Genomic DNA, 26,585 nt, shown 5'->3' on the forward strand with positions numbered 1-26,585 from the left:
ATGAATTTGTATAGGAAGTCTAAATACTGACTCAAGCAACTTAAAAACTGTTCCCAAAACATGAGTAGACGATAAAATGACCAATTATTTAAAAGTAAAATGTCCCTTTAAGTGGAACTTTACTAATGACTAACCATGCCACCCTCTGCCCTTACATTCTGATACAAAATTAATCACAGCTCTGAAAATGTTAAAATTTATTTTGAATTCCAGTATTACCATCTCAAAATAACAAGTTATCAAGCAGAAACATGTATGAACTTGATCAATCAATGTTAAATGTTTTACATTTCTTTCATATTTCATCTCAAAGAAAAGTGTAATTTTTTGGTCCCTCTAAGTATTTATTTTGTTTACAAAGTGATAAATCAGATCACTATGTATCATTAACAAACGTTATCTTCTTAAACTTAACTAACACGTTAAGCCTACCATTGAATGCTTAATTGACATATGTCTCTATTTGACTGAGAATCTCTGATGCCAGCTCCAGTGCTCGAGTTTCATTCTCTGGTTTGAACTGCCCGTTGGGAATGAGGGGGGCAGGGTGACAGCTTGGATACTGAGTCTTCTTGGGGTCGACTCCCAGTAATTGTATTTTTTTTACAATCTGGTGAAAATTAATAAATTGGGCTCTGTAGCAGGAAATTCTTTCTGCGAGTTGTGTAATGGAGCAGTTGTTGGGCTGTTTACCTGTTCTTTTGTACTCTGCTGCAATGAAAGCCTTTTCCACAGCTTGGTGGACCTTGAACAGACACCACTCCGTGCTGTCACCGCTAGTGTCTTTGTGAGCGGCTGTGAGATCACAGCGAGCCTGTCTGACCCAGCGCTGGGCCTCCTCTAGGTTTGGTCTTGGGACATTTCCATGATGTGTCCAAAAGTTATAACTGTATGAGTGGTAGTCTCTATAGAACCGCTCCCGCCCACGTCTGTGGCGCCTGGCCTCCTGATCCCACTGCTCATAGAAGTCTCTGTAATTTGTGTTCCACCTTGGATGGGAGTGTCTGAAATTTGTGTTTTGTTGTGGATGAGAAGATTTTGAGGACTTGCCTGTCTTCAGCTCGTTCTGCAAGTACTTGAATGCTTCAGTGGCGAGCTGTTCATAGTCTGGGTTTTTGTCCGGATGCCATCTCAGGTACAGACGTTTAATGGCCTTTTCTCTGTCCTGCTCAGAAAGAGTCCTGATCTCCTCCAAACATTCATCAATTTCATTTTTGGCTTCTTCAAGTGTTCTGGGCACCGACCTTGTAGGCCTATATGAGTAACTTGTAGATGATGCTTGTGGGGTATGTGGCACAGAGTGCACTAATGGCTCTAGTTCCATGCAAGTTGGCTCCCTCTCCTGTTTTGGCTTCTTCTCTCGTTTAAACTGATATAGATCGAGAGAGCAGACTTCAATGACCTCATCTTTCCCGATCTGTATTTTGTATCGGCATGAACGTTGTCCACCAGCAGGCTCTGGCAGCTGTTCGACAATAACTGCATAAATGTACTCATTCTCTGCAGCAGAGTTAGTATAGCCAACGTATTCCCCCTCTTCAAAGCTATTGATTAAGCTCATATCTAGGGAATCCTGCCATTCCTCAGGGATAGCTGTCCCAGGGGTGGGTGGACAGAAAAGGAAGTTCTTCTGAGTTTCACTGTCATAAATTCCGGCCTCAGCCAGTATTTTCTGAACCTCATCCAGTGAGTCACACATAAGTAGCTGTCCAAGAACTGTTAGGTGGACTGAGGCAATGCTATTTTCTAAGTGAGCGTTGATCTCTTTAATAAGCATCAGGTTGACTTTATTAATCACTTTATGAGCCATACTGTCACTGTGTTTCAAGTAGAAAATGCAAACTTCTTGTCCCTTTTCGACACTGACCTCCATTTCAGCCTTGGTGTCATTTAGTGGTTGTTGTTCAAACCAAAGCTCTGTTTCGAGGTTTTTGCAGCAGACCATCTGAATGCTGCCAAACATCTGCTGACACATGTTGGTTGCGTCTTCTTGTGTAATTTTGCCCATTGAACCCGCTCTGATGAGACAAATAAGTCCATGTCTGAAGTGTATTGAGTTGAGTTGCTTCTCAAACAATCCACTAAAATCACAGTTGGCTCCATTCTCGCAAAGCGGCATGTGTGAATCCACCACCTTCTCTGCAGTATGTCGAGAGAGCATTTTGGGTTGAATAACCTTTGGTAGCAACTGCAGGAGTTGATGATGTTCATAAATATCACTGACCAAATGGCATTGGTCAGTGATATTGAGGTTTTCGAGGAGGTGTATTTTGTTCTCCAATGCTTTTTCTAACCTGTTTGCCTGGAACACTGTGTCATTGAAGTAGAGCATGTTTGATGGATACAACTTACCATCTTTTGAAGGAAGGTGTAAAACCTTTGGTAGATTAAGGGCTGATGTGCTTCCTTGATTTTTAATTAGCTGAAACAGGTGCTTCACTGCCTGTTTGGTAGGTTTCAGCTGGTTTGCATTGAGAGTTTGTTTATCACAGGACTCTTTGTAAATTGCTTCAAGGACATTACAATACTGCAGTGCTGTTGGCTCCTCATTAACACCAATTATTTTGAAGAACTCTGCGTAGAGGACATCCTTCCCAGGAATTTTGTACAAATAGGGCCTGAATTCCAGGTCACTTTGGAGTCCTAGAGAGGTCTCTTCAGTTTTCACCAGTTTTGTGTCGTTTTCAACCAGCACAACAGGGAGGCCAGTCAGTGAATGGCTATCAAAGGTATTGGTTTGTAGATAGGCATATGAAAGACGAAATACTTCAGCACGGGTTTTGATCAAGTCTTTAGTTTGACACGGTACGTGACAGATGTTGCTGATGTTTGTGGTGACGCATGGGCCAGGTGGCCTTTCAAGGGCTCCATGAGTCACCATTTGCATTTTATCCTTCTTTGACCAGTAGCCTGGTAAAGCTATGATTGGCATTGAAGTCCAAATCAGACGTTGATCTCTGCTCACTTCATCACTTTCAATCAAAGATCCTCTGATTGCAACAGCAGTCCTCTCAGCTGCAAGTGGTTGATGGTAGGCACACAGTTCTTTACCAGTTGCTTTAGGAAAAATGAATTTGATGTCAGCAATTTTCTCCATCAACTTTTGGTTTAGCTTTTTTTGTTCTTCATTTTTGCTCTCTTGGGCCAAGGCTGTTTTCAACAGTTTTAACGACTTCTGTTTCAGCTCCTTAAGTTCAAATTGGCCTTTTGCCTCTCTTTCTATTTGATATGCAAAATCTAGTATCTCCTTTTTTGACACAACATGTTTCATTCCAAGTTCTTGAAGCAGTGCTTTCAATTCCAACTGCTGGATTTCATGGAACTCATTCCAAAAGCTCTGTGGTACAAATTTGTCTTGAGGCAACATCATCTTGTACATTTCCACACTTTCATCAAAGTAGTAGGAAACTTTCTCTAAGTTCCCGTGGGCACTCTGAATCAATTTCACATCCTTCATTGAATAAATTATTTTGTCCTGACACTCATTATATTTGTGAGCATGTTGTACTGATAACAACATTTTGAAACAGTGAATAATATGTCTCTCTGTGAGGTTGTCTAGGACAGGCAAGATGAACTTAATAAAGAAGTCCAAGTCAGATTGGATTTGGATGTTCAGACATATGGACAGTTGCTCATTCTCAAGATTGTACTTGAGAAAAACTGTATTTCTGTGATGCTGCGTGAACAGAGCTGGGAATTCTCTGACTGAGATTAAGGTCAAGTTCAGGATGAATACCTGTCCAAGATTATCAAGTGGCACTCGCTCCCCATGTATGGTTTCAAATAGCGGCAAGCATGTGAGCTTTCTCTGATAGTCCTGTTTGTTTTTAGACATTGACATTCCAGATTGTAAAAAACATTGAAGTGTTCTTAACTCGTTGTCGGAAAGGTGGCGAAACACACAATGATTGAGTTTGTAGACTTCATCTAATACAGCATTTGCATCATTTGTATTCATGAGTTCAGTGTGTAAAAGTGAACGTATCTGTGTGCCCATCTCAGCGAAGAACGACCAATTAAGCTTTGTGTAGCCAAGCTTAAAGAGAACACTTGATATATCACCTTGTGCAGTCTCTGATATATCACCAGAATAAATCACACTTTGCATGTCTTTCATTGTTTGGAGAAAGGGCCTGTTGTTTAATCTTGGACACACAACAGGTAATATACAACACTCACTGAACAGCTCCTTGACAGAACTCAGTGTCATATGTTGCTCACTTCCTTCATCTAGAGGTGATGTTGTTGTGAGTTGGCTTGTGAAGAATCTCCAAAGTTCTTTCAGCCACTTCTGTATTGCCTCATTTGAGACATAGAGGTTACAGCTTGGATCAACTTGACAGTCTTGCAGGAACCTCTGAAGTAAAGGTTTTACATACTTCACTGACAAGGGAATTGTCAAGTTGTGGAGGAATCCGCCATGTTGTAGAATCTCATTGTGGAACATATCACATTGTGCAAAATCTGCCTCATACCCAGAGAACAAGCGATCATATCTTGACATCAGCTTGGGAGAGTTGCAATTGAACACTCTTAGAACATGATCTTTTGTGAGAAGAAGTGGAAGCCCGTTGATTAAACTGCAGTTTTCTTTGGTGATATCTTTCAAGCAGAACTGTAACAGCGTGGAGCATATGTTGTGATGTTTAATCAGAGTGTGTGAGATAGGCAAAGGTAAACCTCTCTCAGTTTGGTTGGAGTCATTGAGTGGTTTTTCTCTAAGGAATTTCCGCACAGTTGAAGGACTGACTGCATTCAATTCAATGTCAGCCGTTTTGAAACTTTCCCAAATTTCTGACATTTTTGTGGTAAAAGGCACTAGCTTCATTCCAAGGTCCTCTAAAATGGTATTCATATTGGTGCTACACCATGGGTTTATCAAGTGAAGTGCATTAGTCAGTTCTGTCTTTCTGACAGTACGCCAGTCAAACGTAATCTCTGTAACTGGTCGATGTGCAATTTTCTTTACTGTGCTCCGTACAACTGGAATAACATCAAGTGCTTTCTCATATATCGATCGATACACCTCTCGTACCATACCATGCCAATCTTGAGCAATGTCTTTTGAGACAATTGGGAAAAAACACAAGTAAGAGTTATCAAGAACTGTCCATGAAAACTCATTGGTTGCGGAACAGACTTTCACCTTTTGAATGCTACCACGGAGGTAATTAATTAGTTCAGCATACAATGGAGCTATGACGTCCTGTTTTAAAGACTCATTCCAATTTGTTTTCAGACTTTGGCCATCTGCTTTCCAAAGGTCCCTCCTGGAGGAATCAACCTCAAAGTTTCCATTGACATGTATTGGAAGTCCAGTTTTGCTTGGCAGAGGAAGTGAGCAAAATACTCCTCCATTGAAGTCTCCCATTCTGACTGGCTTAGGATGCACACATGCAGCTAGTGCTACTTGGGGTACAATGTATGAATGGTTCCTCACTTTTCCTTCTCTTTTCGTGCTGCTTTTGAAGGACCCAAACTGCTCTGCAATGACCCATTTACTTTGTAGTTGATCATTGGTTTTAATGCTGACACCATAAATTGCTTTGTATGGTGTTACTTCTTCGTCAGATTGCAGTGCCATGCATAGATGCTCTTGAAAAGAACACCTTTCTTCATTGTTCTCCTCTGAGAGATGTTTTTCAACTGTGAAGGTTGTGTGGAGGTCTTGCGAGTGTTCGTTTATTTCATGGAATTGTATTTTGCGGATGTTTTTCAGAAACAGGATCAATCCTTCGGGATCTTCAGACAGGGCTTTGGACAACTCAATCATATCCTGATTAGTCACCCCCTGGTTTGATATTTTGGAGTTGTTTGCCATGACACCTGTTCTAAGTGGCAGTCTGAACATGGTGCCATCTCCAAGTGCAAATTGATCTGGAAGAAATGACTTGTAGACATCATCATACATCTCCTTAAAAACCTCTGCTAGTTTGTAACCACATCCAGCAGGTTGTTTCCCTGACGAACTTTCAATGTATTTCCGATTTGGATCAGAAATGCAGAGTACTTCATCCCCAGTCATGATTGAAGGGCAATCAGTCAAATGGTAAACAGAGTTGAATCCAAGACCGTATTTTCCTGTTTTGCCTTGAATGTCATGTTTCCCACCTTCTCCTAGCTGTTGAATGCCTTTCAGATCTTCATCAGAAAACACCTTGTTGTTGTACACACATAGTGCCGGGCCCTGTAGCTGGTTCCATTTCTTCCCAAATGTTTTCTTCGTGCCATGCTGCCTTTTGTCCCAAACAAAGTGGATTTCTGTTGCCTCTGCATCATCTGCATTTTGGATGAGCTCTTTCAGGATATCCTTCTTGGCTGGATAAGCTGAGATTATGTTTTGAATTCGGACAGTCAGTTTCTCTTGCTGTTCAAACTGAAAGGCAAAGGGTGAGATGTTCTCCACTAAATGATCTTGCAGAGTTTGATGCCTGGTTGTCTTAATTCCAAAATAGCGAGCCATGACACGTGGGATATTCTCATGGCACAGAGTGACAGCTGCAGTGTATGGCATCCAGGGGCTGTCATTAAAATATAGTTCGCTTGCAGGTTGTAAAACACCATGTTCATTAGGTATGATGCAGTCACTTAGATCTTTCTCTTTAGCTTCATACAATCCTCTGCATAATATTGTTAGGCAAATTGTGAGATCAGATTTTGGAAGGGGGTTGGATCCATAGAGAGTATGCAATGTCTTGAGTACAGTGAGACACTGATCAACTGTGAATTTCTTTTCAACTCCCACACATTCCCACAGTTTTGTGAAGCCTTTGAAGACTGTTGGCAGCACATGGAGATGTGGTTTTGCTTCAAATTCCGCATTTTCGGCCACAGATTTCACATGCTCAAACTTGTCCCCAACAAGAATAAAGGGAAATGAATGTGCAGTCTCTGAAATGAGTTTGGAATCCTCCAAATAGTCGTGCCACTGATCCAGAAACTTGTAGCATTCAAATGCTATTTTGTGAAGCGTAGACTTGGAATTGTTGAAGGATTTTGTTTCCTTACAAGCTTCTTGCAGCTGTTGAAGTACATTCTCTGGTCTCAAGTCACAACTTTGTTTAATTCCCAGAATGTTGAGCACAGGATCAGCACTGTGCAGGTTTAGATTTGCACTGTCGACCACAGGATGCATCAAGCTTACAAGGTAGCGACATTGGTCACTAAAAACATCAACAGGCTTCCAAAGTTTCACCATTTGGTCTTTTTCACAGTTTGGAATAAATGCTGGAATAAATGCTGTATTTCTTAGTAGAGCCCAGTAGGGAGACTCCTCCTCTTCATGGGAACTCCTCAGAAAGTCAAGGATGCACTTCAGATGTCCATAGGCTTTGCTTTTGTCTTTCCTCCAAACACTGGTGATTTTCACAGCTCTGTCCAAGATGTCTTCCAATGGGAGTTGGTCATTAAGCATTCCCAATTCCAGAAGCCGATGAATCCTTTTGGGGGAACAAAAGTCACTTTCAGTTCCCCCAAGCAAGCGTCCTTCGTTATTATCAAACAGGCAGGCTACTTTCCCTGATGGATTTACAAGCTTCTTGATATACTGGAGCTGTCCACTCTGTGTGGGAATGCATGGGTAACACTTAAGTAGATTGTCAATTGGCTCACTGTTGAGGTCAATAGCATGCAGCACAAGAGCATTTCTACTCTCAGAGTCCATGAGAGTCAGGTTGCTAAACACCACTTCATTGTAAAACTTTTCCCAGTTCCACATTCTGCTCTGTAGAGCCTTTTCCAAGCCAGCATGTCTGAAGCTGTTTCTCACCCACAGTGGAAGAGGAACAACATGGTTAGGTGCCTCTACATAGCTCTGACACACCTTCATTGCAAGCCTGCCAATCCTTTTGTCCTCTTCAATGCTTTGATGTAAAAATATAGCCTTGTCGATTGAGCACCAATGTTTACCATCATTGAAGAGCTCAAGGGGCTTGCTGGAGCACTGGATGATAGCAGAGTAAAAAGCGTCTACCAGAGGCTTGAAAGTATCATTCACTTTTTCCCTATCAGGCCAAAAGGTGTGATAACAGTAACCTTCCAGATCCTCGTTTTCAGCCATATTCTTCAGGGTTAGAAGTACTGTGATATATGCAGTGGCTGTAGGATCCTTAAGAAGAGCTTGGTTCCAGTGATGTTTTACTCCAGTCTCCCATAAACCTTTGCGATTGGAATTCACAGCAAATGCTCCATTTATATTCACTGGAAGGCCAGTGTGAATGGAAAGAGGGAGGGAGCAAAATGCCTGACCAACTAGATCAGTTTGTGATGTCACCCATTTCTTGGTTTTTGGATCATTGTGCAAGGGTACAGCGACTCCCCCGACAGGCAAAGAGAATTTGGCTTTCTTGTCATCTTTAAGGACCATTTGTAGGGACTGCTCTGTCCCGAAGCAATTGTACAGAAGCCAGGCTTGGACATTAGATCCATCACAATGTTGGCTTATTTCGGCAATGCTAACCGTGCAGCAGTCAATTACTTCTTTACATTTTTCATCAATATTCATCAGCTTTTTCTCAGCGTCACGTTGCTTTAATGTATGGATTTCATCTGGAATTGCCATGTTTTTCAAAACTTTTTTTGAAACTGTGAAAATGGTTTTGATATCATCCTCTGTTGGAGGAGTGGGAGCATTGTCTGCAATGTTTTGTAGAGATATGGTGCTGACGTTCTTCAGAAACAGCAGGTGAGTTTGTGAGTTTTTGGCTAAGTGCTGCTGGAAGGCAACAATACTGTGTTTGTCATACACCTTTGTACAGATTTCAGATGTGAGAGCCTCTTCACGTGTCCGAAATGGTAATTTGATCAGAGTACCTGGGTAGAAAGTAGTATTTGCTTTGGAGAAATTGCAATTAAAAATGCGTTCATATGGTCTGAACTGACCAGAAAACGCATGTCGCTGTTTAGAGAGGTCCAGCTTGATTCCAGGATTTGTTTTGCTTTTGATATGCTTCTTCAAGTGGTTGACATTTGGATCAAGAATGAGAAGACTGTTGCCACTAAGGATGGAGGGAACATCTGTCATGTGATATACAGTGTTAAATCCAAGTCCAAACATCCCAATTTTCTCAACCATATTGGCCTTTGAGGCAGCTCCTACCCTGACAATGTTTCTCCAGTCATTTTCTGTGAATAGCTCATTATTGAATGCCCAAAGACATGGCCCTTGGCAAAGAGACATGCCCGGGTCGATCAGACTTTCAGGAGGAGTATTGTGCACTCTAAAATCCACCATGAACTTGCAGTCTTTTGCACGAGCATCCTCAGCATTTTGTATAAGCTCTTTGAAAATGTCATTTTCTTCATCATATTCATTAAGAATGTTCTTAATCCTTGTGGTTATGGGTTCATGCTGCCCACATTGTTCTATGCCCACTTGTTCTGGACTGAGGATGCGGGTGCTCAGAAGTGGAACCTTCAGCCACTCAGCAGTTGCTTTTGGTATCTGCTCATGGATCACATACAATTCTTCCTCATCCTTATTAAGTGCCTCCAATTCCTCTCTGTTTATGTCACAGAAGACTGTTGTCGACATTGGTTTGAGGGTGAATTGCTCACCCTTTACCCTGACGGGCATCAGGATATCATCATTAAAGGTCTTCTTCTCTTTCCATGTCCAGTTAATAATGGCTACTGACACATTCAGCTCAGATGAACTTGCAAACTGATTTTTCCTTCCATCAATGCTTTGCTTGATATCATGAAGTATACCCATTATTTCTTCATCTGAAAGGCATGGCTTTAGTCCAAACTTGATAAACAATCTCTTATATGGCAGAAATTCTTTTGGCATCTTCTTAATGTAAGAGCTCAGATCTAGACTAGGTGGGTAGTCAAGGACAAGATCCTGAGGGGAAACAAACTGGTTGTGGGTCCATAGCCAACATTCATCATCCGTCATCACTTTTTGGAATGCAGAAATGTGATCTTGCACGTGTCTGTAAATGCTGTGCAACTTCCTCTTGAAGTTGGGATCTGTGTCTGGAGTATTCATTGTCTGTGTCATGGATCTCAATGCTGACAAATTCTCTTTCACCTTCTCAGGAGGGGGTACATGTGTGAGACCAAGTTTGGTACCAACATTCTCACTGAGCTCCCCTGTCAGAGGCATTACATGCCCAACAATGTCGTCATACATTGAATGCCTTACTTCATTTGGGCAGAACAGGCCTCTGCCCTTATTGAGTTTGTTCTCATCACCTGGTTTAACACATGGGATCCATTGTAACGCAGAGAGACATTTAAGCTGCTCTATTGTGAAATTGGCCAGCAAATCATTGGTATTCAGAAGTTTTAAAAGCACCTCAGACTTTCGAACAGCTTCCTTTTCTGAGTGTGAATGCAATTTTTCAATCTGTGTGGCAGCTTGCAACAAGAGGTTTGGAGTGACATCACTCATTTTTGTCAGCAATCCAAGAACTGTTAAGCTCTCAAGCATCTGCGGGGTCTTTGTATAAACAGATGGAGGAAAGAAATGTGATCCAAAAATAACTTTGAATTCTTTTATTCCTGGATCAAAGAAGCTTGAAGTACTTTTCAGCTCTCCATTCATTTCAATGAATTTCAATTCAATCAATCGCCTTTTCAAAGCATCATTCTGAGAGAAAAGGATGTTTCCATGTTTTAGAATCCAAGTCATGACTTTCTCTACATTTTCTTTGCCGGAATCCCTCCTTTCAATTCCATCAATTAGGAGGCCAGTTGCTTCAGCTGTATTCAAGAGAACTATGTTGAGCAGTGGAAGTAGTCTGCGATCAGCCTCAGTAGCACACTGTACAACTGTATCAGGCATGGAGAGATCTGTTGGTATTTTTGGACTTGAACTTAAAAGTACAGCTTTTTTTGAATGGGCAGCAACACATGTTCCGTCCATGGTTTGGAAAATAGGCAACTTTGACAGAACATTTTTCTCAGTGACTGTAAGAGAATCCAAACTAGAGAGATAATCTTTGAGTTCTTCCCTTTCTCCGTGAGAGAGGGTCTTGATTTGATTGACAAAATGCTGACAATCTAAGTTCACAAACAGTCGCATGACACTCCTTGGAGATGGGTTCAAGACATAAGTGTCAAGGTCCTCATGCTTCAGCCAGCCATTGTCTTTCACAACTGTTCCACCAACCTTTTTTACAATTTGAACAATTTGGTCTGGCAAGCTGGTTTGTTTGGTCTGCTGGAAAATTAGGGTTGTGTTCTGTTGTAATCTTGCAAGTTGTACGGTATGCTTGACATCATCTCTTGGTTTGATGGGAATTAATGGCATGCCATCGAAAAAGCTTAGATCTCTGAAGTGAGTATCGAGAAACTTCCAGAATTCCTGGAGCCACCCTGAGGGTGGATGCAGATTATTGCCAATCTCCCAGGTAACATGCTTTTCCTGTGTCTGTTTCCAATCCTTTGGCAAAAACCTCTTTGCATATTCAGCCACATAATTTGCATTGATGTTGAATGTCTTGAACAAATCTGGAATGAATGAATGAATGATTTAATCAATCAATCTGTGTGTGTGTGTGTTTGCGTGTGTGAAAAATAATGTTGGAACTATACATTTTAATGTAATGGAATAATTATTAAATCAAAGCATTGTACAAAATAACATCCTTACGTGTTGTGGCTAGCTCTTTCAGGTGGGAAAGGCAAGGTGTACTCAGATCACTGGGAATGAAGAGATTATTGCAGCCTGGCAGCAGGACTCTGTAGAACAAGAGTTCTTAATGAGAACAATGTTAATGACAATAAAAGGTGCTCTACTAGAGCTGGGAATGACTACTGTAATGTTGTAGTTCATAGCATTACACCATGACTGTTAAATGAATAATAATAATATTGATAATAATAACTTACCTTGGAAATTCATTGCTATCAATGAAAGCAATGTCCTCTTCTTTATCTGTGAACGATCTGAAAGTCCCATCACTGAGTGGAAGGAGCTGAAGGCCCTCAAGTTCTCTGTATTGTCCATCACTCAGAATGTATTCCAGAAGCAAGAGCTTGTCCTCTTTGGCGATATGATGCAAACCCTTTCTGTGGAGAACTGCCCTTAGGAATGATGGCGTCACATGCCTCAAGGGAGTATGCTGTTGATAGGCCTTAATAGCTCTTGCAACATAGTCTGGCAGTGTGACAAGATTTTCTCCATAGGAAACCAGAATCCTCTTAATGGCGGACACTATTTCAGTGCTTGTTGAATGACTGCATGGGAGCAAAGCTTCTGAAAGAGTGACGAACTTTCTTTCATCTGCTGCAAGAGAGAGGACAGCAACATTCTGCCTGAATAGGCGTTGAAGGACATCCAGTGCAATTTCATGCCATTTGTCTTTGTGCTGCATCTGACTGATGTCTGGCCAAAGATCATATACAGACGACGCAGGTAGTGCCTTGTCTTCGGCTAGTTTGACAGCATCTTGGAGGATCCTGAGGTATGCATGTGGGAGAACATCTTTTACCAGCAATTCATTCCACTGAGCTGCTTCATCATACTTCTGGTCTTCCTCCTGCCACTTGATGTGTCTTCTGTTGTCTGTGAGGCCAAAGCATGCATTCACATAAACCGGGAGTCCAGTCTTGTTGGATTCGTTGTTCGGTAGTGGCAGAAAACAGCTCAGCCTACTGTCATTAGAGCGTCTCTGCTGATCACATAGAAATGCCAAGTCAACTTGAGGACGAAAGCTCAACTTTTTTGCTAATGTATCAAGCTTTGCTATGTGGCCTTCTTTCATGCAACAAGATGTGACGAGCCACTTCTTTGTCTCTTCGCAGCCTTCTGAAGAAATGCTTATGTGTTTGAAGCTTGTTGAGCCTTGGATGGCTAAATCATCTGACTCCAAAACAACATCTGTGGCGTGCGAGGAGGTCACTTGAACTCTAACTTTGATGTTAACCGAGTTGTCTGGCTTGACATGGATCAACGACACAGATGTAACATTTTTCAGAAAGAGAGGGCTCAAGTCTGCATCTGAAAGGAAGCTGTCGAAAAGCTGGGCGACTCTATTGGTATCATACACATTATCAGAAATCTCTGATGCTTCATTGCGCAAGGGGAATCTGAAAAGTGTCCCATGGAAGTGCTGGTCTCCTGTGATATTTTCCCATGTCTGCTTGCCCACAAGAGGAATGATGTCTTGAAGGGGGTGGAATTGGTCACGTAAGGTCATTAAAGTTTCTTGGTCTTCTGTATCAGATAAAGACCATCGAATGCCTCCACTTTCTTTTCCAAGTAGTTTCTCTTGGGGGTCTAGCAAGCCAATGTGTCCTGCGCTGAATATACATGGTACATCTGGAAACATAAAAGGTATGCTAAATGTAAATTATATTGTTTTAGCTTGATGTTGCAATAAAAGTATCCATCACAATATTTACCTAAAGTATACACACATTTTGACTAATTTAATAATCTTACCCAAAGTTTGTGGGATAAAAAAATAAAATAAAATAATAATAATTAGCCTTTTAAGCATTTAAAAAGAAACGGATATATGAATATCATGACTGCAACATTATGGTAACCACATTATATTTACTGTAAAGCTTTCAATCTTAAAGATTTTGTAGGGGGGGGACTACTAATTTCTTTCTGATTGAACATTTTCATTTAGTTTATTAAAGAGCTGAAGAGAAACACTGGAAACACCCTATAGCAAGTAGTATTACTATCAGAATATTTAACACTCGCCGAGGTTTTGCTCGCTGTGTGTGAAAGGCTCTGCAAGAAGATCCAGCAGCGATAAAAGCACTCGCCAATGCCTTCCCGAGCGTTTCTGAATATCTAGCAAGTTTGATATTTGACTCTCTCACCGACTGGACATCATACAGTATAAACGAGAAGGTCCATATCACAGCCAGACAGAAAGTCTGTCTGTCTGTATTGATAGATGATGATAATATAGTAAGACGCCTGAGGGCGAGAAGCCTCGCCTTAAAGGGCAAGAAGCCTCGCCCTAAAGGGTGAGGTCACGTGCACGCATCCGCCTTGTTGATTGCAGACTGCTGGGCGAGCACCGGCGCTTTGGCATGATCAACATGGAATGAATTCTGTACTGGCCATATAAGAAGCATGTCTTGTGTGTAAAGGGTTTGATGAGGTCAGATCAACATATGGGATGTCAGAATAGGTGAGCTCCATGCAGTATATGGAGATCTAAGGGTGGTGGTAGCGGGGACATTCTCTTGAGTGTACAGGGTTTGATGAGGGCCCAGGTAGGGCCGGGCCTTAATTTTCGGGCCTGTTGAGAAGTTGAGAACTCTAGAACTCTAGGCTGCCGGGCGCGGCTGCACTAATCATTTTGGGGCAGGCCCGTCTCTAGAGTTTTAAATTTGTATGGACAGGTACAAATCAAAAGGGGACATCAAAGAGGAAGGATGGATGGGGAAGGATCAACATATGGAATGTCAGAACAGGTTCTGACATATCCATATATGGAGATCTAAGGGTTTGAGGTCAGATGTGGAGTTGCTGGCCAATATTGATGACATTATGGATCTCCATATATGAGCTTAACTGCGACAGCAGGTCATATCTACTATGACATCAGGGTCTCCACATATCCATCCCTGATGATGTCACGAGACCTGGGTACCATATATGGTTCCCTGGCCTACCAACACACTGATGGTGCCTGACCAACAAACACACTGACAGGAAATGCACGATTCCATAGTTAACGGCGACCTTTGGTCGCAAAAACCTTTATAGAGCGTGATTTCTTTCTACGTCTGAGCATAGACATGGTAACGCCCCGTAACGGCGAGGTTACATGCTGGATAGTCTGCCGCGAGGTTTTCTTTTTGCAGATAAGTAAGCATGGGATGGGGCCGAGGCTACGAGGTTACTCCGTGGTGTAAATAATACAAGAATCACAGCTTGGCACGTGCGACAGTATCTTTTATTTTTGTAGAAGCAGCAAACTAATATTGTTTATGCCGTTGGCCTGTTTATTTGTATACATGTGTAAACTTGAAACATTATTACAGCATCTCGGAGGACAGGCAAGACGGGCAGTGTCGGTAGTTGGCGTTACCATGTCTATGCTCGGACGTAGAAAGAAATCACGCCTTTATAGAGGGTATGCGCGTGACATCATCATCATACCTGGAAGTTATGCAGGAATGCCTACTGAGTGTCAAAAAACTACTTTCTGGCCTTGACAGCACCATACATACAAACAAACAGAAAAGTCCTATTTGATTGCATTAAATGACTTTAAACAACATTAAATTCACTGTCACTCACTTTGCCACTCGATATATATCGATACGTCCTCCTGCGATAAATAATCGATATTGATTATTAAAATATCGATATCGAGAAAAAGAAACAAACGTTTTCTTTCTTTAATTTTTTAAATGTTGTTCATAATGAAGTGATGAACAACATGTTTAGAAAAGGAGGAAATTACAGCTAAAATAAAGCAAATCCCACTCTCAGATTCCACAGCAACCAGAAGTACTGAACTACTGGATGGTGATTTGTTCAAAAAACTTTGTGGGAATACAAAATGCATTTCCCCAGAAGTGGACAAGTCCACTGACACCAGTGATAATGGTCAGTTAGTGGTGTTTGTGAGGTATTATGATGATACCACCAGTGATAATGGTCAGTTGGTGGTGTTTGTCAGGTATTATGATGAGGGTATGAGGCAAAGGGGGAGTTGATTGAGTATTCATTTAGTGTTTGAGTGGTGCAACCACTATAGACAGCTATGTGTGTGTCCCTCCTTGTGTCCGAGCACGAAAATAGCGTTTTTTCAGTTCCAAGTATTTTGTAGTTGCAGATATCGTGATATATTGTTGATGACATTTCATACAATATATCGATATATCTCAAATATATATATCGTTATCGAGGGCCTAATATCGCGATATATATCTTATCGTGAGGTACCCATATCGTCCCACCCCTAATGCGCATACCCTCTATTCTGTGGGTAAATCGTGCGTGCGTGCACATATGGAGAGAGACTCGATCAGAAGAATTCTTTATGAAAATCAAGATTTAGCGTCCTATCCTGTCTCAGAGAGAGACACGTCTTGTGTCGGTCTCGCGCATGTTTCACAGGATCCTGCGCCTACGTGAGATGTCAAAATGAATTGAAATAAAAAAATGTGAATTGAGTGGTGCAACTCCCCCCCCCCCCCCCCCCCCCTCTCTCTCTCTCTCTCATTAGCAGGCAACAGTGCAGCACTATCTCCCTCTCGGTTTCTGGCACAACAGCGCCCCTACTGGTACTAATAGTCATACTGGTGCTCATTAACATCACATACATTGCTGTTCCTTGGAGTGGTTGCACCACTCAAAAATAAATGTAGCCTATATGTATCGTGTGATTCGGGTCCTGATCGCATCTTGGTGAACTCTTGCAGTGTGTGATCCCTAGTCGGCGATCAATCATTTAGTGTGAAAGCCACAAAGATATTATGACACCCAATTAAAAATAAATAAAAACGTCTTTAATATTGTTTTAATAGGCCTTGACTAGGCCAGGGGTTCTTAACGTTTTTGGCTGGGGACCCCCAAAAATGCTTTGGCCCGCCTTTACTTTTATATCTTTATTTGACCCACAGTTTCAGGATTGACCCTATACACTTTCATATACTTGTGCAACAGAAATGAATCAACCAATTAATTGATTGCCAAAATCGTCTCCAGTGTTTGTTCAGTAACAGAGATCTATCCGTCTCCTTCAGCTGTTTAATAAACAGAAAATAACTTTTCAGGTGGGACATCCTTTTTCAGCTTCAAATTTTATAGTGTTCGAGTTTCAATTTTGCTGTTTTATTTATTAAGAGTAGCATTGTTTTACCTGTTATGTGATAAACAGAGTTGAAGCCAATCCCAAATCTCCCAACTTTGTTTGGATCGTTGCGCTTGACACTCCTTCCTGTGTTCTGAATGCCTTTCCAGTCTTCAGCAGTGAAAACGGCATTGTTGTAGGCATAGAGAGCAGGGCCTTCAAAAATATTTAGTCAGTTATTTCTTTGATTCTCAAAACTGGTGTAGATGATATTTTTCGATAACTGACAAAAATGACAAAGATGAGCTTTGCAATGTTTGACAATAAATAGAATTCTCAGAAAGCCACACATACCTTGGTATTTCCTCAGGTCATCAGAACACAAGGTTTCTGTACCGTAGCTCCTCTCATCATGGATGAAAATAACTTCAGATGCTTCAGCATCATCAGCATTTTGGATCAGCTCCTGTTCAGACCATTGCAAATGTCATGGTCAAATTATATAAATCAAATATATAAATATTGAACTAAAATACATTTTACATTAAATGCAGGTGAATTAGAGGTGCAGGTAAATATGTACAAGAAAAAATACACTATTCATGTAATAATGTTTTAACATATAGCCATTTATAAACATGCAATATGTAATTATGTTAAATGTCAGAAATGTAATACGCTTGTAGCAGAATGTTGAGGTGCACTGGTCCCACCTTTAAAATTTGTCCACCATCAGGATATCTGCGTAGAATATCTTTCAGGTAGTCAATGAATGGAGGTGCTGTTGCACCAAACGCATTTCTAAACAGAAAAACATGATTAGGCTTACTAATTACAATGAAAACACTACAGTGTACTGTATGTGTCACAACATTAAATTGAGCTTCAATTAAATAATCCTTCTACGTTAATTGAAAAGGGGGGACCAGTTTATCTGTCTTTTTCTACCAAACCAATTTCTGTTTGCACCAATCTCTCCATGCACAAATAGTAATGCATGCCATAGGAAATACAACATTGCATCCATGCAACTGTCCTATACACTTCATACTTTTATGAAAATACATTCTTGTTACCTACTGCTTGCTGTGTTTTTTGTTTTGTTTTTTTTTTATTTTTGGTGTGGCGCTAGAGCGCTATAGTCAATCTAAAAAGTACATTAGCATTCAAAAGTTTGTAATCACCCAGCAAGGTTAATCGATAGCAATTGATACAAGATTTAATATAAACACGTTTGGGGTAAAACATTTTGGGACTATTTTTAAGTTGCTTGATTCATAATATTTACATATTTGATATTAATTTGATCAGACCAGGGGGGCAGTCAGACAGATATTTTGTGAAGCCACAAGGAAATCGGGATTTCCTGAAAGTTCATATAATGGCCTGTTGTGGCGCTGTACTGGGCCCAAAAAAACCCATAGCCCCATAGAAGTCCATGTATTTTGGCCCAACTTCACCTATGTGACTGTATTACCTTAATAAACATGGTCATGAATACTTTTTGCTTCCAGTCACTAGTTTAAAGTCTCATTTCTAATGTCATAATATTCTTTTTGGAAAATTATGGTCCCATTTATAAAATAAATGACCATAAAGTTGCGCATGTTCTGAGGGGCGTGGCTACCGTTACAGTCTATGAACGGGATCCCCCACCCACTCGAGTCAAAATAAAAACCAACGAAGAAGAAGGGGGGGAAGTCCCGCCTCGTCTGGGCCAGCCAATGGGCCAGCTGGGCCCAAAAGGATCTAGAAAGATGGCGACTTACAGTGCAAGGAATTATTGGCTTCATTTTACGTCCATGTTAGACCCGGGGAACGCTTTGTCCATATTTTTTACAGTCTATGGATCAGACACACGCCTCTTACTGTATATAAGCCAATTGAACTTCAAACTCCATGTTAGACTCATTGAAAACATGTTCCTGGCTTGGGTTACTGATATTGATCAATGCCTCTGAAGGGGGACACATTGATTTTTTGATTTGTTATTTAATTGTCTATCAATTAAATCCATTGACAGACAGATGGATATAGAGAGACAGATGGATAGTTGGATACAGAGATTATATGCTGATCGGTCAAACGGTTCTCGAGATATCGAGATATGCTGTTATACGCAGGAAAGTCAGACACGCACATGGTCTGACATTTGCAGACTGAAGCTTCATACACACATAAAGAACAAATGTTCTGTGCTGAGTGCTCTGCCTGTGTTTGATGGCCGCTTTTCCAATGGAAGTCACATGGTTTGACCAAACACTTGTGTTTGATTGCCCCCATCCCCGCATCAAACAAAAACGTTTGGTCAAACCATGTAACTTCCATTGGAAAATACTTTTTAGGATAATAAGAGAGACGTGCCATTCTGATTCTGATCAAGGTTTTTCGGGGGCATGTGTTTGGTCCGGCGTAACAGTCCGACAGTCATGAGTCCGACCGACACCCTACAAAAAACCCAACCCTAAAAAGGACGTCACAGGTTAGTTCTAACAAAAATGTGGCCCACTGGCCCCCTGTTTTGGTCAAAAACTACCCCTAAGCCTCAGCCACCAAGGTTCAGCACCAAAATTCACACAAACACAGAAATGTAATCATCAGACAATATTAAAATTGGAATATGTATCACACTATATATTAAAAAATCACACCCATGTGAACTGAGTGGTGCAACTCCCCCCTCCCCTCTCTGTCATTAGCAGGCAACAGTGCAGCACTATCTCTCTCTCTGTTTCTGGCACAACAGCGCCCCTACTGGTACTCATTAAAGTCACATAGTCACATAGGTTAACACAGACATTGCTGTTCCTTGGAGTGGTTGCACCACTCAAAAAGGTTTCAAAGATTGTTATGTTTCTGTGTACTGTTTGTTTATTTGATTGGCAAAAGCGGGAATTATCATGTGCCCCCAAACAAATGTTTTGTTTGTTTGTTGGGTTGGGCCAGCCCACATTATTGCTTAGTTCCATTTCTAAGAAATATGCAAAGATTGTCAGATGATGCTTAAATAAACCTTCTTTTACGTGTGCTGCTGAAATGAATTTAAAGGTGATGCTTCTGAATAGCAAGATAAAGGAACACTATATACTTACCGAGTTTTCTTTCTGTTCATCCTTCCTGGATAGGATCATGTAACAGAAAAAAAGATATACTGATTAAAAATTGAATAAAGTTTAATTGAAATAGCCTATGCATTTAGTAATCCTTAAAATAGAGAAACTGCTTATCAAATCTGCGTATCAGTCAGTAATTGATTCCTGTTGGCTCCAGCGGGGGGGGGGGGGTAGCCGACCGTTTTCCATAAACAGATAATAAATGTTCAGGTCGGGATTCCATACAATTTCATCCAATCAGGAGAGGAGAGATATTTATTAGCCATGGTTCACAACCGTCATGGATGATGTTACGAAGGAACGTAGTGCCTCTCTGACATCACAACCAGGACGCCAGGAGTGACATCACTATCGGCGTCCCGAAACTATAAATATATGCCTACCGCAGGACCTTAACTGGAAGATACCATTATAGTAACAGCAGCAGACTTAGACGCACCATACCTAACTCTGCCAACACTGCGGCTCAAGAAGACAAGTAAACCAGCCTAGCCTTGTCTCCTCGGCATCTCTCCCCCAGAATCTAGATCATACTAGATCTCGGCCACATTAGTGGTCCTTTAAAACGCCGGCTCAGAGAAGCCAGGCCGAAACACCAAAACATCAGAATTTCGACCTGACCCTCACCTTCAGCGAAAACCTAAGGAGACGACCAGACGTCTATTATACAGTCCCACCCACCCACCCACCGGGAAACCATGAGTGAGGGAGAAAATGCCCTACGTACCCTCAGGGAGGCTACCGAACGAATGGCAGCCCAAGACGGACGCCCACGACCGATACAACGGCCGCGCCCAGGACAATAGCCCCGTTCCCCGTCCCGAGGACGCCCACGACCGCTACAACGGCCGCGCCCAGGACAATAGCCCCGTTCCCCGTCCCGAGGACGCCCACGACCGCTACAACGGCCGCGCCCAGGACCGGACGAGCACTTGCACTACCAACGGTCAAGGACCCGACAACGGGTACCGACACCCGCGCCCTTCTAACCCCCCACCACAACAGCACCAGCCACCCCGCGATCATGGTCAGTCGTCTCAGCGACATGACAGGGGGAGGGACGATCGTGGTGGATGGGGGAGGAGGGACGATCAAGGTAGCAGGGGGAGGGACCGCGGCCAGCCGCGAGCGCCCGACAAACCTGCGACCGCGACCGTGACTCACCTCAGCACGGCCAAAGACAAAAACAAGTTCTGTCCGATCTGTGACACAGACCGACACTACACCGGCGCATGCCCCACCCTCCGTAACATGACCAAAGCGGAGAAGGTAAAGTGGCTAGAGGCGAACAAAGGCTGCTACAAGTGCGGCAGGAGCCACCAGGAGAACGATTGCAGCCTCACCTTTGACTCCAAACCCTGCAGCGCGTGTCCCGGCGACCACCTTACGCTCTTCCACGAACTCAACAAGGACACCAGATACTCAGAGTGACCGGCAGTCGACGGGGGGAGAAAGATCGACCCCGTCACCCCGTCAACAAGTCCCTACAGTTCAAGGGAAGGCCAGATCCGCCTCCCACTCCACCGAGCCAGCCTCACTGATGTCATCATGCACCAACCATGAGCCACGCCAAGCGGGCAGCCAAGTGTCGAGGACGTTCGGCTTTACGACCCGAAAGCCAAGACGGCAACCGCCTCTGCCTCACGCCTCCCTAGCAAGATCAGGACTTCGACCACGTCCGGAATCATGCATGCTAGCAAGCCAAATCTGTCCGACGTTTGGCTTTACGACCCGAACGCCAGGTCCGCTTGTCGTCCGGATTTACAACCCGAACGCCAAACGGTCGAACGGTCCCTCAGGTCCGCCTGACCAACAGGCCTGCCCTCAGGTCCGCCTGACCAACAGGCCTGCCCTCAGGTCCGCCTGACCAACAGGCCTGCCCTCAGGTCCGCCTGACCAACAGGCCTGCCCTCAGGTCCGCCTGACCAACAGGCCCGCCTGACCAACAGGCCCGCCTGACCAACAGGCCCGCCTGACCAACAGGTCCGGCCGACCAACAGGCCCGCCCGCCCTCAGGCCCGCCTGACCAACAGGCCCGCCTGACCAACAGGCCCGCCTGACCAACAGGCCCGCCTGACCAACAGGCCCCGCTGACTGCAAGTCAGCAGCGAAGTCGGCGTTCCGCAGCCTAGTACCGTCCAACACCCCAGCCCCGCCCCGACGCACCAAGGCCACTGCGTTGAAATAACGCAGGGGGGGAGAGGAACAAACGGAACAAACAACAGCGACAGCGCACGCCGACAAGATGAATACGCTACAACGGTCCAAGCATCGTTGTGCAGCCCACCTCCAGCACTGATGCATCGCCACCACTCAGTCTGGACGACAAGCCCGAAGAACAGGTCAACACTCGAGCAGAGTCTGCGAGAGCACCCCAACACACCTCCGAAGGAAGCCTCACCGCACACGAGGCCGAGGCCCGGAGCGGCGACGGCCGCCACGGGCGTGAGGGGGGGAGCTCGAGGGAGGATTCCCCATCCGCACCACAGCCGCAGTGCCAAGGCCCCAAAGCAGAGTTGCACCCAATAAGCAATACCAGCGACGCAAGCCGCCCCAGAGGAAGTGGCGAGTTCGGCGCCGATCAGAAGGAGCCATCCTGGACTCCAGGCTTGTGAGCCACGCCTGATTCGGACACCGGATCGCCCTCCCCATGGGCCAACCCGATCCCACCAGTCACCTACATCCCCGGTCCTACATCGACCAGGCGCCCCTCGTGAAGAAGCCCCAGACGCAGTCATACAGCTGCATCTACCCACGGCACACGACGCGGCTAATCCAGCTCCCAGAGCTGCCGGACACAGCCACAATGATCAGAGAGAACGAATAGTGAAGCCCACGGCCTCACTAAGGGGGAGTGTTACGAAGGAACGTAGTGCCTCTCTGACATCACAACCAGGACGCCAGGAGTGACATCACTATCGGCGTCCCGAAACTATAAATATATGCCTACCGCAGGACCTTAACTGGAAGATACCATTATAGTAACAGCAGCAGACTTAGACGCACCATACCTAACTCTGCCAACACTGCGGCTCAAGAAGACAAGTAAACCAGCCTAGCCTTGTCTCCTCGGCATCTCTCCCCCAGAATCTAGATCATACTAGATCTCGGCCACAGATGAGCTACAGCCTGTTTTTACACTTTCTCAATCCATTTTGCCCGGCCCGTACGTACATACACGTTAAGATTTCAAATATAAAGTGGCACTTTATATTTCAAAGCACTTTAAACGTGCTTAGCCTATATATTGCCAGTTTGCCACTGATGTTACTGATGTTTTCGCCATAAAATGCTTTCAACTACGCGACCCTATCGGTTGGGAGGTGTACTGCACTCTGATACATTAACTCAGACAATGGCCATTGGCCGCCGATCGGATTAAAATGCTTTTTATTGAACAATACAGAGATGCAGACCACTTCTGCGAGGCCGTACCGTATTGTAACATCCGTGGCCATGGCATGGGGTAAGAACTTTATATGTCGGGGCAAATGTGGATATGGAGAAAGTGCGCAAATCAGGTTACAGTGATGTTTATAGACATCTGCTTGAACTGCTTCTTTTTAGTGTTAATTCTTGTGTCTGCTATTGTCCCCCATCATTGATTGATTAACAGTTTGCAGAATTACAGTACATTTCAAGCACAAACTCAATACAAAGACTGTTAACTGTGAGTGGACGACCCAAATCATTACACTTGTTTACAAGAGGGTTCACCAGCTTGTTCAATTCATCAAAAATCATCACTGCACTCGATCCCCATTGAGTCAATTTGGGTGATCTTTTTTCTGTTTTAGCTAGAGAAACTGGGATGCATAGCAATTAGGCTACTATAAAGCTATTTAACACAAATGTGTCTACTAAATATTTTCATATATTGATCTGCATCACTTTGAAAATAAATGGATACAAAATAGAAAAAGTGATGAAAGTTACCTGGCTTAATAGGTCATTTTGTATTGTATTCTATATCAAATTGCCTGCCCTTTACGTTAAACTTGAAGACAAAGCTAATAATTCATAAATAACTATTATCCAATCAAATAAGTAGTCTACTAACCTCATTCATGGTTTATATCTTATGAGAAGTCAGATTGCAGTCAGATCGTTCTCTGTCAGTCACAAATGAGGTGACGTTGAAATTTGTTGCTTTTATAGACCTACTGTTATTTTTTTAGTTTTTTTCCTTCTGGGCAGATCATTGCCAACTCAGTATCGTTTCACGGTTAACTTTCACCACCCAACATCAAGAAACGAAACTTAACCGCCCAACATCAAGAAACGAAACTTAACACATTTCCTGGTAAGCAAACCAATTAAACGAAACATATAATAAGCTGATTCATTCATTGTGTTTAGTAGTCCAGTATTCGTTTAGAACAAAAGGAGCCTATATCTGTTCCGTTTCGTTTCCCATGCTTTCTCTAATGTGGTAGCCTATAGGCTACTTGATGTGTTATAGGTCTATATTCTATGCATTCCATAAAATTAATAATGATATATGTTTGCACCGTTATTCCGCCAATCACTAGATGATGCTGTGACCCCTTCTAAAAAAGACCGCTGCACGAATACAACGAGGCAGCAGCTGAGCTGGGGTTTGCAGGGAAGAAAGAAAGAGATGTTTAAAGATATAGCGAATAGAACATAGGCCTACCATGTTGTAGGCTACCAGTGATTTTTCTAATCATCATATAGTCAATGTTTCGATTATGAGCTTTTACTTTTGAGCAGCGAATACAATCTGGTATGTACGCTCATCCATCGCGCATTTAGTCGCTTCGACAAAGAATATAGCCTACTCGTTTTCTCCACTGAAGGGGAGGCGAGGCCTATTAAGCTACTGTTGTTGATTCTGCGATGCGTTTTTCTTTTGATCAAATGTACATGTTGTGATCGGTATATGATACCACGCCACGCTTATTGTATCGCTGTTGGTAGTTTTATTTAGTGCGTTTGAGAATAAATGTCCTGGCTATTGGCAGGAGTGTGCGGCTATATGGCGCTAGCCTGTGGTGTGGTGTGCCAGTGCCCAGTGTATAGCCTACTTTATTCACATCTGTGAAACGCATTCATTTAACATTTTTGTATGTTTATTTGCTATAATTTGCAGATACCGACGAATATGGTGTGTGAAGGAAAGGGATCCTCTCTATCATCATGGTTGTAGAAAGCGTCATGTTGGAAAAAATCTGTGATAAAGGTGAAACTGAGCAGCACAAGTGCTCAGACTGCGGATGTAATTTCAACCCACCAGAGGCCAAAACGACAATTTCCAAATCCCCTTCATCAGCAACCCCTAGACGGAGGCGTTTGCACAAAGCAGAGGGGCCGCCGCCTTCTAAATGCCCGTCCTGTGCAAGGGGCCGGCGGCTTCATAGGGGCTTCCGCCCGGACCCTCACAGCTGCACACTCTGCAGCAAAACATTCATATCCTCTGCCCACCTGGCCCTCCACCTACCCTCTCACAAGGAGAGGAATTACAGGTGTGGGATCTGTGGCAAGCTCTTTCTTCAGGCCTCCCACATGAGGGCACACAGGATGATCCACAGTGGGGACAGGCCATTTAAATGCCCGGAGTGTGGGAAGAGCTTTGGCCGCGCCTCACACCTAAAGACCCACCGCCGGCTCCACACGGGAGAGAAGCCTTTCAAATGCAGCTTCTGTGGCAAGGCATTCGCTCAGAAGGCTGGACTCGTTTCACACGTTCGCCTACACACTGGGGAACGGCCGTATAAGTGTGAGCAGTGTTGCGAGAGCTTCCGCTGCTTATCAAGTCTGCTCTCTCACAAGGCCCAGCATCTCTCACAAGGCAAATCATCCAAGCAAAGCCACTCAGTGCAGGTGCCAGCACCAGATCCACCACCGCAAGAAACACAAGCCAACAACATGGAGGACCTTAAGTGTGGTGTCTGCTGTCGTACCTTTGTGCGGTCATCATATGTACGCCTATATATGCGTCTTAACAGAGGGCAGCGCCCTTATCACTGCAAAGTGTGCAACAAGACCTTTGCGAAGATGGATACCTTTGTGAAACATTGTGATAATCACTTGAAGCAGAGAAGGGCTAAAACTGTTGAGAAGGTTGAGGAAAAAGTTGTCAAACCTCCCTCGTTTGTCCCACTCTCCCGGTCTTCCTCTCCTCAGCTCATGTCTACTGTCCTTGTCTCCTCGGAGGTCAGCACACGATCCAGAACAAGAGCTAGGGGGAAACTGGAAACATGACCACTTGAATGGCCTCCTTTATTAAATAACAAACAGGTCTTATACCAAGTAAATGTCTGCTGCAGATGTGATTTGTAACGCACAACATATCACCACGTCTATTTGAAAACAGTAAACAGTAATATTTAATACAGAGCAAAACTATTAGCTTATTATACGGTAATATGTTACCACTCAAAATCATTGCTGACTTCCATCAAGATAACTTGAAAATGAAACTCTTAAGTAACAGAACAATTACACAAAACCAGTAGAATCCATTATACTTCAGTAATTCAGAGTAGTGTACAAATAAATGCTTTATTTGTGGTGTAGCCCAGTCTTGTAAGGTGTACCAGTCAACATGATTACAATCAGTTACATATTTGTTTTTATAAATACTGATATACAGCATTGTACAAAATCTCAATATTACAAATGACTCCTGTTGTAATATGACATGACAAAATAAAACATGAAACAAGTTAAGTTTTAATACATTTGTATCTCTTCTGAGAAATGATAAAATCAGTTATGCTTC

General features: G+C 43.2%; 2 protein-coding genes across 3 annotated transcripts; one reads left to right on the top strand and one right to left on the bottom strand.

Annotated features, from left to right (window-relative positions):
• Positions 1-180: 180 nt before the first annotated feature.
• sacs2 (sacsin molecular chaperone 2) lies at positions 181-24,002 on the bottom strand. The gene is made up of 8 exons (XM_083776606.1): positions 23,901-24,002; positions 19,820-19,844; positions 17,441-17,528; positions 17,082-17,193; positions 16,797-16,943; positions 11,842-13,273; positions 11,603-11,691; positions 181-11,460 (listed from the first exon to the last, which is right to left on the bottom strand). The coding sequence occupies exons 2-8, from the start codon at positions 19,837-19,839 to the stop codon at positions 443-445; spliced, it is 12,906 nt and encodes a 4,301-aa protein (XP_083632732.1). The 5' UTR covers positions 19,840-19,844; positions 23,901-24,002; the 3' UTR covers positions 181-442.
• Positions 24,003-24,130: 128 nt separating this feature from the next.
• LOC310866861 (uncharacterized protein) lies at positions 24,131-26,533 on the top strand. 2 transcript variants are annotated; one of them, XM_083776632.1, is made up of 2 exons: positions 24,131-24,143; positions 24,954-26,533. In XM_083776632.1, exon 2 carries the CDS (start codon positions 25,001-25,003, stop codon positions 26,063-26,065), a length of 1,065 nt encoding a protein of 354 aa, XP_083632758.1. In that variant the 5' UTR covers positions 24,131-24,143; positions 24,954-25,000; the 3' UTR covers positions 26,066-26,533. The 2 variants fall into 2 exon arrangements, with proteins under 2 accessions (XP_083632758.1, XP_083632757.1); XM_083776631.1 differs by lacking the exon at positions 24,131-24,143 and adding an exon at positions 24,244-24,587.
• Positions 26,534-26,585: the final 52 nt, after the last annotated feature.

This window comes from Protomyctophum parallelum (genome assembly GCF_964188405.1).
Source record: "Protomyctophum parallelum genome assembly, chromosome: 11".
NCBI classification, from domain to species: domain Eukaryota; kingdom Metazoa; phylum Chordata; class Actinopteri; order Myctophiformes; family Myctophidae; genus Protomyctophum; species Protomyctophum parallelum.